The 11,985-nt window shown below is 50.2% G+C and overlaps 1 protein-coding gene across 1 annotated transcript in view; it reads left to right on the top strand.

The window, feature by feature from the left end:
• Positions 1-11,985, top strand: part of LOC119971775 (doublecortin domain-containing protein 1-like) — a 695,221-nt gene that overhangs the window by 143,794 nt on the left and 539,442 nt on the right. Inside the window, exon 5 of the mRNA XM_038807879.1 lies at positions 2,657-2,819. Within this exon, the coding sequence (XP_038663807.1) occupies positions 2,657-2,819 (163 nt within the window). The remainder of the gene's footprint in view (positions 1-2,656; positions 2,820-11,985) is intronic.

Below are 11,985 nucleotides of genomic sequence, written 5' to 3' on the forward strand. Positions count from 1 at the left end.
AGTGCACAAGGGTGGTTAACTTTGTCTGCAATACAGCATTATTTGGTTGACAACTATGCTTTGCAATGTTTATTTTGAGCATTGTGGTTAAATCAGCATTGTAGGCAGATTGACACATGATCTGCCAACACTATACATTTCAAGCAGATGCTCACTGCATGCATGTCAACACCTCCTGCAATATCGGACTGACTTTTCAATCACCCACAGGAGTGAGTTCAAGTGGACCTGGAAAATCGTTCACTTGGAAGGCATCACTCATTCCCTTGCCTCAGTGATGTGTTTAGATTTCAAAGGGAGATTAGGAAAATGGATCTTGCACCCCATAATGCCTCCAATTAATTGTTTGTTGAGCTCAAGGTAGAACTTGTTATGAGTATGGGGAGCAACAGTTAGCAATTGTCAAATAGCCAACATGGGCAATGCAGAGGTTCTTAGACACATTTGAGTATAACTGTTGGGAACACAGCAGGGGACCCTTAGCGCTCATGAGTGCTGTGTGAAAATATAATACAAAAGGGCGGGCTTGAAAGTAGTTGCTGATGCAGTGGCACAGAGTTGACCTCATTCAAACTGTGAGCCTTGACTTTGTGAGAAGAGACTTTGTATTTCTGAGAGTAACATAAGGCTGCTGGCAACCATGAACACTTCTCGCCCATGCCTGTTCTGCTTGGTCTGGCTCACTGGAGCTCTTCTTCAAGATGAAGGGAAGAGTGCAGCTCCTCCGTTCATCCCAGCCTCAATCAGGGCTTCAAGTGGGGGCATCAGAAAAATGTTGACCCACCTGGGGACAGCTGGTCCTCTGTTGTCCCTGCTCACCCATTTCCAAAGGCAACGGCAAGCCATGTTTAGCTCCAGCCTCCTGCCTGTGTCTGACACCTCTAATTGGACTCTGAGCTCATCTCGTCAATTAGTGGCTGCCATTTTGAAAGCTACATAGTCTCACTGTTCCTGACACGGTGAGGGGTCAGAACCTGGAAATGTTCCAGGCGGAAATTTTCTGACCCCGGAATGAAAATTCGCCCCATACTGTCCAGCGTGATTCATCACACAGGTGTGCATGCACACCACAGGTATGGTTTTGAGCTACAAAAAAAATCATGCTAATAAGTAAACAGCATGACCTTTATCCACCCCATAGTTCTTTCTGTTGAAATAGCATATCACAGCCATGCTGGATTTTTGCAATTTGAAGAAAGGCGATTCAAGAATCAAACAGGGAAAAAAATATTACAAGAGACAAAGTAATATGCAAGAGTTAACATCACAACTTCCCTCTACAGTAAATGCATTCTCTGAAGAAATGAAGGGACAGATGGTGTAAAGGTAAGAAGGAGGGTCATCATCAGCATCCATATTGCTGATGACACTACTTACAGTAATAAATGAGGAAGACTTGCAAAAATTAATCCATCCAGTTTTAAGGGAAAGTGGTAGATATGGGCTTACACTCGGCTGCAAGAAAGCTTACGTACTGGAAATGACAAAATAAAATGACATACCAGTATGCAACATCACAGTAAATGGAAGTATGTTAGAACATGCCAATCAGTTCAACTATCTAGGAAGCAACGTACCAGCCTCCCCGGACAGGCGCCGGAATGTGGCGACTACGGGCTTTTCACAGTAACTTCATTGAAGCCTTCTAGTGACATTAAGCGATTTTCATTTAATTTCATTTTCATCTGCTGTTAAAGTCAGTACCGTAATCTGAAAGAGGACTAGACAAGCCAAAAAAGTGTTTTTACAAAATTAGGCAACATTCTGGGAAAAATATCGGCTTAAATTTTGAAATGAATATCCATATATGAAAATGTTCCGTTTGGTTAGTAATGAACGATGGTTGTGAAGCTTGGAGCATTGAGAAAGAAGAAGAAATGAAAATCAACAGCTTTGAAATGTGGTGCTTAAGGAGGATCCTAAAGGTAAGGCTGGGTGAAGAAAAGAACTAACAAAGTATTGAATGATCCTTGAACAAGTCAACTCCTAAATAATATCAAAAGAAGACAACTGGAGGTCTTCAAACATGTTATCTAGGCAGAAGGGTTGGATGCCTAATTACCACCAGGAGGATTAACAGATGAAGAGCAAGAGGCTGAAAACAAAGGAAGTAGCTAGACTACATGAAAGACTGTCGTAACCAGAACTCAGCCAACAAGGTCAAGCGCTGTTGCAACGATCGGAAACTTTGGAAGATCAGGATTGCCTACGCAACTTAGAAGACAACAAACTTCGCAAGAGTGACAATATTAGTTACTGTCACCTTTTTTCCTTAAAGGGGTAGCAAATGATGCATTTAACTACATCAATTGTCTTATTTCAAAAGTGATAGAAGATAATTTTCTCTGTATACCATTTATAGAAAAACTAGAAACTCTTTATAGTCTTTTAATGAATTGACTTTGAAATCAAATCTGATATTTCAATGTATTATCCTGAAGTGCCTATCTTGCTGCATTACCTATGCTGCAAATTTACTTTGAATTATTTGGAACAAAATAGGTTTGCATAGTCCTGGTTTGTGCCACAAATGTAAAATGCAACTTAACCCACAATAACATGTTTAATAATCATGTCTAATTGTCTCCTGATTTAAAAATATTTGAAGGATTTGTTTAGTGTTTTATTGACGGTGGGATATTATTTCCATTCTCAGTTGCTGGAGGCCTGCACGATAAGACTCGACCTGAACTCGGCTGCACGGAGGGTATTTCTGGCAAGTGGTCGAGAAGCATTTGAGCCAAAGGACATTCCTCATAATGCTGATGTCTACATTTCAACTGGAGAGCCATTTATGGATCCGTCCAAAAAGATTAAAGGTACAAAACTAAAGAAACAAAACACTGGAAATACAGAGCAGGCTAGTTAGCATCGAGCTAGCATTTCAGCTGAAAACCTTTGTGACTTTTATCTTAACAAGCACCGGTGTGTCTCCTGTGTTTTATTTCAGTGTTTTTCCTGTTGTTGTTTCAGATTTTTAACATTGACTTTCATGTATTTAAAATGTACATTTATACTATGGTGGCAACTTTGAATCTGCACTTTGTGGGGGCAACTTTGCTGACATTCTTAAAATGACCGCTTACAAGTGAGACTCATTATTTTGGCCCCAAATTTAAAAAATCAAAACCTATAGTAAGTTGCAGAGCAAGTATTCTTCATCGACATATGTGGACAATTTTATGTGAATTTAAATAGTTCAAAGTGATAGTCAACATGGATTTGTAAAGGAGGGTTATGCTTGACAAATGTAATCAATTTTCTTGAGGAGGAAACTAGGAGTATTAATGAAGGTAGTACATTTGATGTGGTCTATATGGACTTTAGCAAGGCTTTTGTCAAGAAAGTAAGGGCCCAATGGATCCAAGGGAAAGTGGCACATTGAATCCAAAATTGGCTGAGGCAAGAAGCAGAGGGTAGTGGGATAGTTATGTGTCTGGAAGTCTGTTTCCAGTGGGCTTACACAGGACCTGGTGCTGGAGCCCTTGCAATTTGTGGTGTATTCATAGATTCATAGAATTTACAGTGCAGAAGGAGGCCATTCAGCCCATCGAGTCTGCACCGGCTCTTGGAAAGAGCACCCTACCCAAGGTCAACACCTCCACCCTATCCCCATAACTCAGTAACCCCACCCAACACTAAGGACAATTTTTGGACACTAAGGGCAATTTATCATCGCCAATCCACCTAACCTGCACATCTTTGTGACTGTGGGAGGAAACCGGAGCACCCGGAGGAAACCCACGCACACACGTGGAGGATGTGCAGACTCCGCACAGACAGTGACCCAAGCCGGAATCGAACCTGGGACCCTGGAACTGTGAAGCGATTGTGCTATCCACAATGCTACCGTGCTGTATATTAAGATTTGGATTTAAGAGGAGGATAACCTAGACTACACAACAATACCAATAGACTGGTCAGGTGGGCAGAGCGGTGAAAATTGATTACATTTGGAAAAATGTAAGGTAATGCACTTGGGAGGATGAACAAGGCAAAGGATTAGACTGAATGGTAGGACCCTGGAAAGTACTGAAGATTCGAGGGACCATGGAGTGCGTATCCACAGATCCCTGAAGGTGGTAGGGCAGGTAGATGAGGTGGTTAAGAAGGCACATAGGGCTTCACGAGTTTCATGGGCAGGGTTAAGGTGGATTTGCTGAGGTGGGTTAGCTTTCTCCTATAGTTGGCAGGCTGGATGCAGGCGGTTAAGATGAACATTTTGCCGTGGTTTTCACTCTTGCTTCAGTGTTTGCCAGTCTTCTTGCTGAAAATGTTTTTTTGTTGGGGTGGAGAGGCTGAGTTTGTCATTTGTGAGGGCAGGCAAGGTAAAAAGGATGAGGAGGACAGTGCTCCAGAGAGGGCTTGAGCCATCCAAACTTGTTATACTATTATTGGGCGGCAAATGCTGAGAAGGTGCGCAGCTGGAATAGGAAGACGGAGGCTCTGTGGGTAAAGAGGGAAGCAGGATTTTGTAAGGGGCTGGGGTTGTGGGCATTGGCAACGTCAATGCTTCCATTTGCCCCAGGGAGGTGTTCAGGGAGTCAGTTCGTAGTGGCCATGCAGTTGGAGGCAGTTTAAGTTGGGGACGGGGTCAAAGTTGATGCCGATTCAGGGGAACCATGGGTTTGAGCCTGGGAGAACGGAGGCAAGTCTGGAGGGGTTGGGGGTGAAGTTTGCGGCCCCATGAGGGGATGGTTACAGGTACATGCAGGTGCGGGATTTTGTGAAATAGGTCTGTTCGACCTATCAGGTGGTACCGCCCTCCTCATTGCTGGAGGGGGCGCTGTCGGTGGTGGGGCGGGGGGGGGGGGGGGGGGGGGGGGGGGGGGGGGGGGGGGGGGAGGGGGGGTAAACGGGCAGACCTGTGGAGATTTCTGCACCTAAGCAATAAGGAGTTTGTGTTCTTTTCCATTTTGCATTTAAGACACTTAAGCCAGTTATGAAAGGGAGGTAATCTCTTGTAAGGTGCATTTAGATAGCACAGTGAGGGCAGAAGGGCTGTGACTGGTGGGTGTGATTTTGGAGACTTATCGCCACTATTTAGAGGAGCCTACTCCGGAGTTGCTGGCAACTAGGAACTAGCTGCAAATGCAGTTTGATCTGGTGTCCACGGGGAGGCGGTGGGCTCACTGTGGCACTCGAAGGGAGTGAAGAAGCAGGCCGCCTACTGGCTCACTAGGTGAGGTGGCAGGCGGCTTCCTGGGATATCATACAGATCAGGCACTCAGGCGGCAGCTTGGTCTCCCCGAGGGAGGTCAATGTGGCATTTGAGGTTATTTTTGCAGGGCTCTCTGTAGGTCAGAGCCTATGGGCTGTCCTTCCCGTTGGTGGAGAGAGAGAGAAGGGAGGGGCTGGAAGCTCCGTTAAGCCCTCAGGATGTACTGATGCGTATTGGGCTGAAGCAAACAGGTTAGGCCCGTGGTCCGGATGGGTTTCCTGTCGAATTTTTAAAGACATTTACGAGCCAGTTGGTGCCACTGATAGTAAATTTATTCAATGCTTATTTAGATCGGGTATCATTGCCCGACACATTTTCGCAGACTGCAATCTACCTCATCTTGAAAAAGGATAAGGAATGTGGATCATATAGGCCCATCCCTCTTTTGAACGTGGATGCCAAATTACTGGCCAAGGTGCTGGCACTGCGATTGGAGGCCTGTGTCCCAGAAGTAATTGCAGAAGACCAGACAGGCTTTGTCAAGGGACGACAGGTACTGGCTAATATACTGCGTCTGCTGATTGTTGTCCTCTCCCCCTCTCCAGCCTCTGAACCAGAGATGATTATATCTATGGATGCTGAGAAAGTGTTTGAGAGGGTGGAGTGGGGGTACCTTTTTGAGGTGCTTGGGAGATTTGGATTTGGGCAGAATTGCATTTCATGTGTTTGGTTATTGTATAGGGTCCCTAAGACCAGTGTTTGCACTAATGCGACAAGTTTGGGGTATTTTCTATTAAGTAGGGGCACGAGGCAGGCATGCCCATTGTCGCTGCTCCTGTTTGTACCAGCGATAGAATCTTTGGCCATAGCGTTGATGACTTCGGATGAATGGAAGGGGATAAGGCCACGGTTAACGAGTTACTCACCTTTTAATTTGGGTGGGTAAGTCACCGAGAATTCATAGGGTATTCCTTTAGGGGGATCAGCAGTTGGAGGGCCTGATGTTACCCAGTTTGCTTGCTTATCACTGGGGAGCCAATATTGAGAAGGTGCTGGGGTGGATTGAGCCATAAACTCTCATAACATTTGAGAACTATTTATATATTCACTTGTGCTGCCATAACCTCCAGGGCTATGGGCCAAGTGCTGGAAAATTAGGTTAGTGTAGTCAGATCTTTGTTGACCAGCGTGGACACGATGGGCTGAATGGCCTCCTTTTGTGCTGTAAACCTCGATGAGTCTATGAAAAAAGGTACACTGAATGTCAGCCGATAAAAATATAGCAGGTGGCTTTCAAATTTGAATCCCCATTTGCGACCGAAATGGGGCCGGCCTGTTTTCCAGATGCTCCACCCCCTTTAAATTGGCGTTAGTGAGGCATGCATCGAATGCTGTTGCGATGCGTCAGTGTGTCCCTTTGAGGCTTCCCCCGATGCTCCGCCTCGATGGGCCGAGTTCCCAACCGTGCGGGTCCTGCGTGATCAGAGTTTTCATAAACCTGGCGTGGTGGCTGCGGAATGTGTCCAGTGCCACCACAGTCAGACAGGAGCCATGCTGCTGGCAGGGTGGGGCTCCAACGAGGGCTGGGGGGACTGGTGGGGGGTGTCTCGGGGTGACGAAGTGGTGTTCACGGGGACACTATTTGACCGTCCGGGTCCCTGCGCATGTTGTACTGCGCAATTGCTGCAGGTTCTCACTGTGCGCATGTGCTACCATGGACCGGACAATTCTCAGACTGTTTATGTCGGGAACGGCGGAAGTTTTAAGTAGCGTGGCTGCTAGCCCCCCCTCTGGGCGGAGCATCGATGTGGCGGCGCCGCCGAATTTTTAATTGTAAATCTAGACACTTCCTCCAGACATAGCCTCAAAATAGGAGAATCTAGCCCCTATGTTCTCCTGCCAGAGCTTGTGCATGGCGAGGAATGCGAGGGATTCCTGAGGGAGGTCCCAAGGCTGCCATCGCCCCCCCCCCCCCCCCCCCCCCCCCCAACCCATCACAATTCAGCATTCCCCCACTGCAGCATATTTCAGCCCTCCACCCTAATTTTCTGGGTACTCCCTCCCCTCCAGTATGGGGGTAACCTGACCCAACTCCCCAAGACCCCTAAATGAAGAGACCCAACAGAGGCCCCCTAAATAAAGAGACCCCCCACAGACCCCTAAATAAATAGACCCTCCCAGAGACTCATGTAAGGTGCCCCCCCCCCAGAGACCTTCTAAATAAAGAGACCCCCAGAGACCCGTAAACAAAGAGACCCCTCACCAGAGACCCTCTAAATAATGAGACCCCTGAGAGACCCACAGAAGAGAGACCCCTATCAGGAAGCCCCCCCCAGAAAAGGAACCCCTCTCAGGAAATCCCCCAGAAGCGAGGCCCTGTCTGGAAGACAGAGAACAGTCCAGCAGAGGCAGTGAAAAAAATATTGCTTTGACACTCACCTGCGCAAATACCTTCTGGTGAATTTATACTGTATTGTAATTCACACTGTATTGTAATCTATAGCATTATGTCCTTGTGGGCTCTGTCTGTGAGCCGTTGCGCGGCTCTGCCCGTAGGGGGAGATGAGGAGCTTGTACAGGGCTCCACCCATGGCTCCGCCCATGGCTCCGCTCATGGCCCCGCCCATGGCCCCTCCCACTATCGGAAGTATAAAGTGCTGCAGCCATGTGAGCCTGCCCTCAGTTCTTCTGCTCGCAGGTAGGCTCAGTTGTAAGACTATTAAAACCACAGTTTACTTCCAATCGTGTTCCGAGTGAATTGATGGTCACATCAATTTAATAGTCTTAGAAAACTTGAAGAAAAGTACTATGGAATCAGCCCTCAAACCTGATCGACTAGAACTTGACCCGCAGGCTGCAGAGGCGAAGGAAATCTTCCTACACTGGCTTCGGTGTTTCAAGGCCTACCTGGCTGAATCAAGCACATCCGAGACTACAGAGGAGCAGAAACTCAGCCCACTGCATGCACGGATGAGCCATCGCATCTCCACGCAACTCAATTGTACCACATCATATACTGAGGCCCTTGCTATGCTCGACCGACTGTACGTGCGGCCGATAAACGAGGTCTACGCGCGGCACATTTTCACTACCCGCCGCCAGCGCCCCGCAGAGTCGCTGGAAGACTTTCTGCGCGATTTAAAAGCCCTTGCTTGGGACTGCAATTTTCAGGCTGTAACAGCCTCCCAGCATATGGAACTCGCTGTACGTGATGTATACGTTGCGGGGCTCAGGTCCAACTATGTGCGCCAGCGACTACTTGAGAAAGGGGACCAGAACTTGGAGGTGTAGAGCTAGCAACTACTATGGAGGTCGCGTTCTGAAGTCTAAACTCATTCCCCGCGGACCAAGCAACCCCATCGTGGGCCTCCGACCAGCGACTGCCCCAGGCCTGCGCCACGCGGCCACCCACTCACTACGGAGCGCCAGCGTGCCATGTTTGTGGCCATCCCCAAAACCCACGGCAGCACTGCCCGGCCCGCAATGCGACCTGCAGCAGCTGCGGTCGCAAAGGACATTATGCCAGAGTATGCCTGGCGAAGTTGAAAACTTTCTAACTCCCCCACAGTCCAGAGCACTCGTCCCCCAACTCGCAGGCCTGCAGACCCCGTAATGCTGCAGCATGTCTGCCGACTCCGCCTCCACCCGACATGTGCGACTCATGGGGGCCGCCATCTTGGCAATCCTCCTCCACGTGCGAGTCATGGGAGCCGCCATCTTAGATGCCACCTTCCTCGCCGCCGCCACGTGCGATCCACGGGGGCGGCCATCTTGGACGCCAGCTTCTTCATCACCCGCCACGTGCGATCATCTTGGCCATCAACTGAAGTTCACCTCAACGACTACGACCTCAGCGGACAGTCATCACGGGGCCACTCCAGCACTGCTGATCGAGCCACCGATTACCCGAAACACAACGCAGTCACGTTGGACCAGTCGCGTCCGAAGCTCCTCCAGAGCTCGATGATGTCCGTTCAAATCAACGGGTACAGGACACCGTGCCTCTTCGACTCTGGGAGCACCGAGAGCTTCGTACATCCTGACCTGGTAAGACGCTGTTCGCTCCCTATCTTCCCTGCACGGCAAACTATCTCCCTCGCTCGGGCTCGCACTCGGTCCACATACAAGGGCGCACCGCCGCGACCCTAACGATTCAGGGCGCCAGCTACTCTAATTTCCAGCTGTACATACTCCCCGACCTCTGCTCCGCACTCTTACTCGGGCTCAATTTCCAATGTAATCTCAAGAGCCTCACACTCAGCTTCGGCGGACCCCTACCTCCACTTACTATTTGCAGTTTAGCGACCTTAAAAATTGACCACCCTCCGCTCTTCGCTAACCTGACGGCGAACTGTAAACCAGTAGCCACTCGCAGCAGGCGGTACAGCCTGCAGGATAGAGTATTCATCAGAGCCGAAGTCCAGCGGCTTCTACGTGAGGGAGTCATAGAGGCCAGTAACAGCCCCTGGAGGGCTCAGGTGATGGTCGTCAAGACCGGGGAAAAGTTCCGGATGGTGGTTGATTATAGCCAAACAATTAACCGGTTCACGGACTTCGATGCGTAACCCCTCCCCAGAATTGCAGACATGGTCAATCAGATCGCCAGTACCGCATATTCTCCACGGTGGATCTGAAGTCTGCATACCACTAGACCCAATCCACACGGAGGACCGCCACTACACGGCGTTCGAGGCAGATGGCCGCCTCTTCCATTTCCTCCGGTCCCCTTTGGCGTCACAAATGGGATCTCGGTGTTTCAACGAGCAATGGACCGAATGGTGGACCAGTACGGGCTGCGGGCCACGTTTCTGTACTTGGACAATGTCACCATCTGCAGCCATGACCAGCAGGACCACAACGCTAACCTCCACCGATTTCTCCAAACTGCCCAGAAACTCAATCTCACCAACAATAAGGAGGAATGCGCTTTCCGCACTACCAGACTAGCCATCTTTGGCTATGTCGTGGAAAACGGAGTCCTGGGCCCCGACCCGGACCGTATGTGCCCCCTCTTACAACTCCCCCTCCCTCATTGTCCCAGGGCCCTCAAGAGGTGCCTGGGATTCTTCTCTTATTACGCCCAGTGGGTCCCCCAGTATGCGGACAAAGCCCGCCCACTATTTAGACCACACTCTTCCCACTGTCAGCTGAGGCCCATCGGGCCTTCAACTGCATTAAGGAGGACATTGCCAAAGTTGCCATGCGGGTGGTGGATGAATCCGTCTCCTTTCAAGTGGAGAACGACGCCTCAGTGGTCGCTCTCACCACCACTCTGAATCAGGCATGGAGACCAGTAGCCTTCCTCTCCCGAACCCTCTCCGCTTCGGAACTTCGACACTCCTCAGTCGAGAAAGAAGCTCAAGCTATTCTGGAAGCTGTACGGCACTGGAGGCACTACCTCGCAGGTCGGAGGTTCACCCTCATCACCGACCAAAGATCGGTTGCCTTCATGTTCGACAACTCGCAAAGGGGCAAAATAAAAAATGATAAAATCTTGCGGTGGAGGATCGAACTCTCCACGATATCATATATCGACTGGGGAATCTCAACGAGCCCCCAGATGCCCTGTCCCACGGCACATGTGCCAGCGCGCAAATCGACCGCCTGAAGACTAACCACAATGACCTCTGCCACCCGGGGGTCGCCCGGCTCGCCCACTATGTCAAAGCCCGAAATCTGCCTTTCTCCACCGAGGAGGTAAAAGCCATCACCAGGGATTGCCCGATCTGTGTGGAGTGCAAACCGCACTTCTATAGACCAGACAAGGCCCACCTGGTAAAGGCTTCCCTGCCCTTTGAACGCCTGAGCATCGATTTTAAAGGGCCACTCACCTCGATCAATCGAAATGTGCACTTTCTCAACGGGATCGACGAATTCTCCCGCTTCCCCTTTGCTATCCCATGCCTCGTTATGACCTCCCACACAGTCATCAGAGCCCTGCACAGTGTCTTCACCCTGTTTGGCTTCCCCAGCTACGTACACAGCGACAGAGGTTCGTCCTTCATGAACGGCGAGCTGCGTCAGTACCTGCTCGACAAGGGCATTGCCTCGAGAAGGACTACCAGCTATAACCCCAGGGGGAACGGGCAGGTGGAGAGGGAGAACGCGACGGTCTGGAAGACCGTCCTACTGACCCTTCGGTCCAGGGATCTCCTGACCTCCCACTGGCAGGAGGTCCTCCCCGACGCGCTCCATGCAATTAGGTCCCTCCTATGTACCGCCACCAACCAGACCCCTCACGAACGATTATTTGTTTTCCCTAGGGGCACTACCACGGGGGCTTCGCTCCCATCCTGGTTGAGGACACCGGGCCCAGTTCTCCTCCGGAAGCACGTCCGGACACACAAAACGGACCCGCTAGTTGAGAGAGTGCTACTGCTTCACTCGAACCCCCACTACGCCTTCATTGAATACCCTGACGGCTGTCAGAACACCGTTTCCCTCCGGGACCTGGCGCCTGCAGGATCCTCCACTACAACCAGCACCGCCAAGGTACCCCTCACACTACACCCCACCCAACCCCCCACGCACTGCGCCTCCGCGCCTATAGGTTCCCTGCCCACACTCTGCGCCCCCGCGCCTATAGGTTTCCTGTGCCCTCCTTCGCCCGTCGCACCGGTCAGGAATGAAGCTCGGACCGAAACAGCCCTGGAGTCCACCCTCATACCCACACCGACCACCGAAGAGGCTGCAACCCCGGTGCTCCGCCGATCCCAAAGGATGACTCGGCCACCGGACCGGCTCAACCTGTAGACCCGTCAGCCCCGCCTGACTTGATTTTTTTACAGGGGGTGAATGTGGTGAATTCATACTCTATTGTAATT

Source organism: Scyliorhinus canicula, chromosome 9 (genome assembly GCF_902713615.1).
Source record: "Scyliorhinus canicula chromosome 9, sScyCan1.1, whole genome shotgun sequence".
Lineage (NCBI taxonomy): Eukaryota > Metazoa > Chordata > Chondrichthyes > Carcharhiniformes > Scyliorhinidae > Scyliorhinus > Scyliorhinus canicula.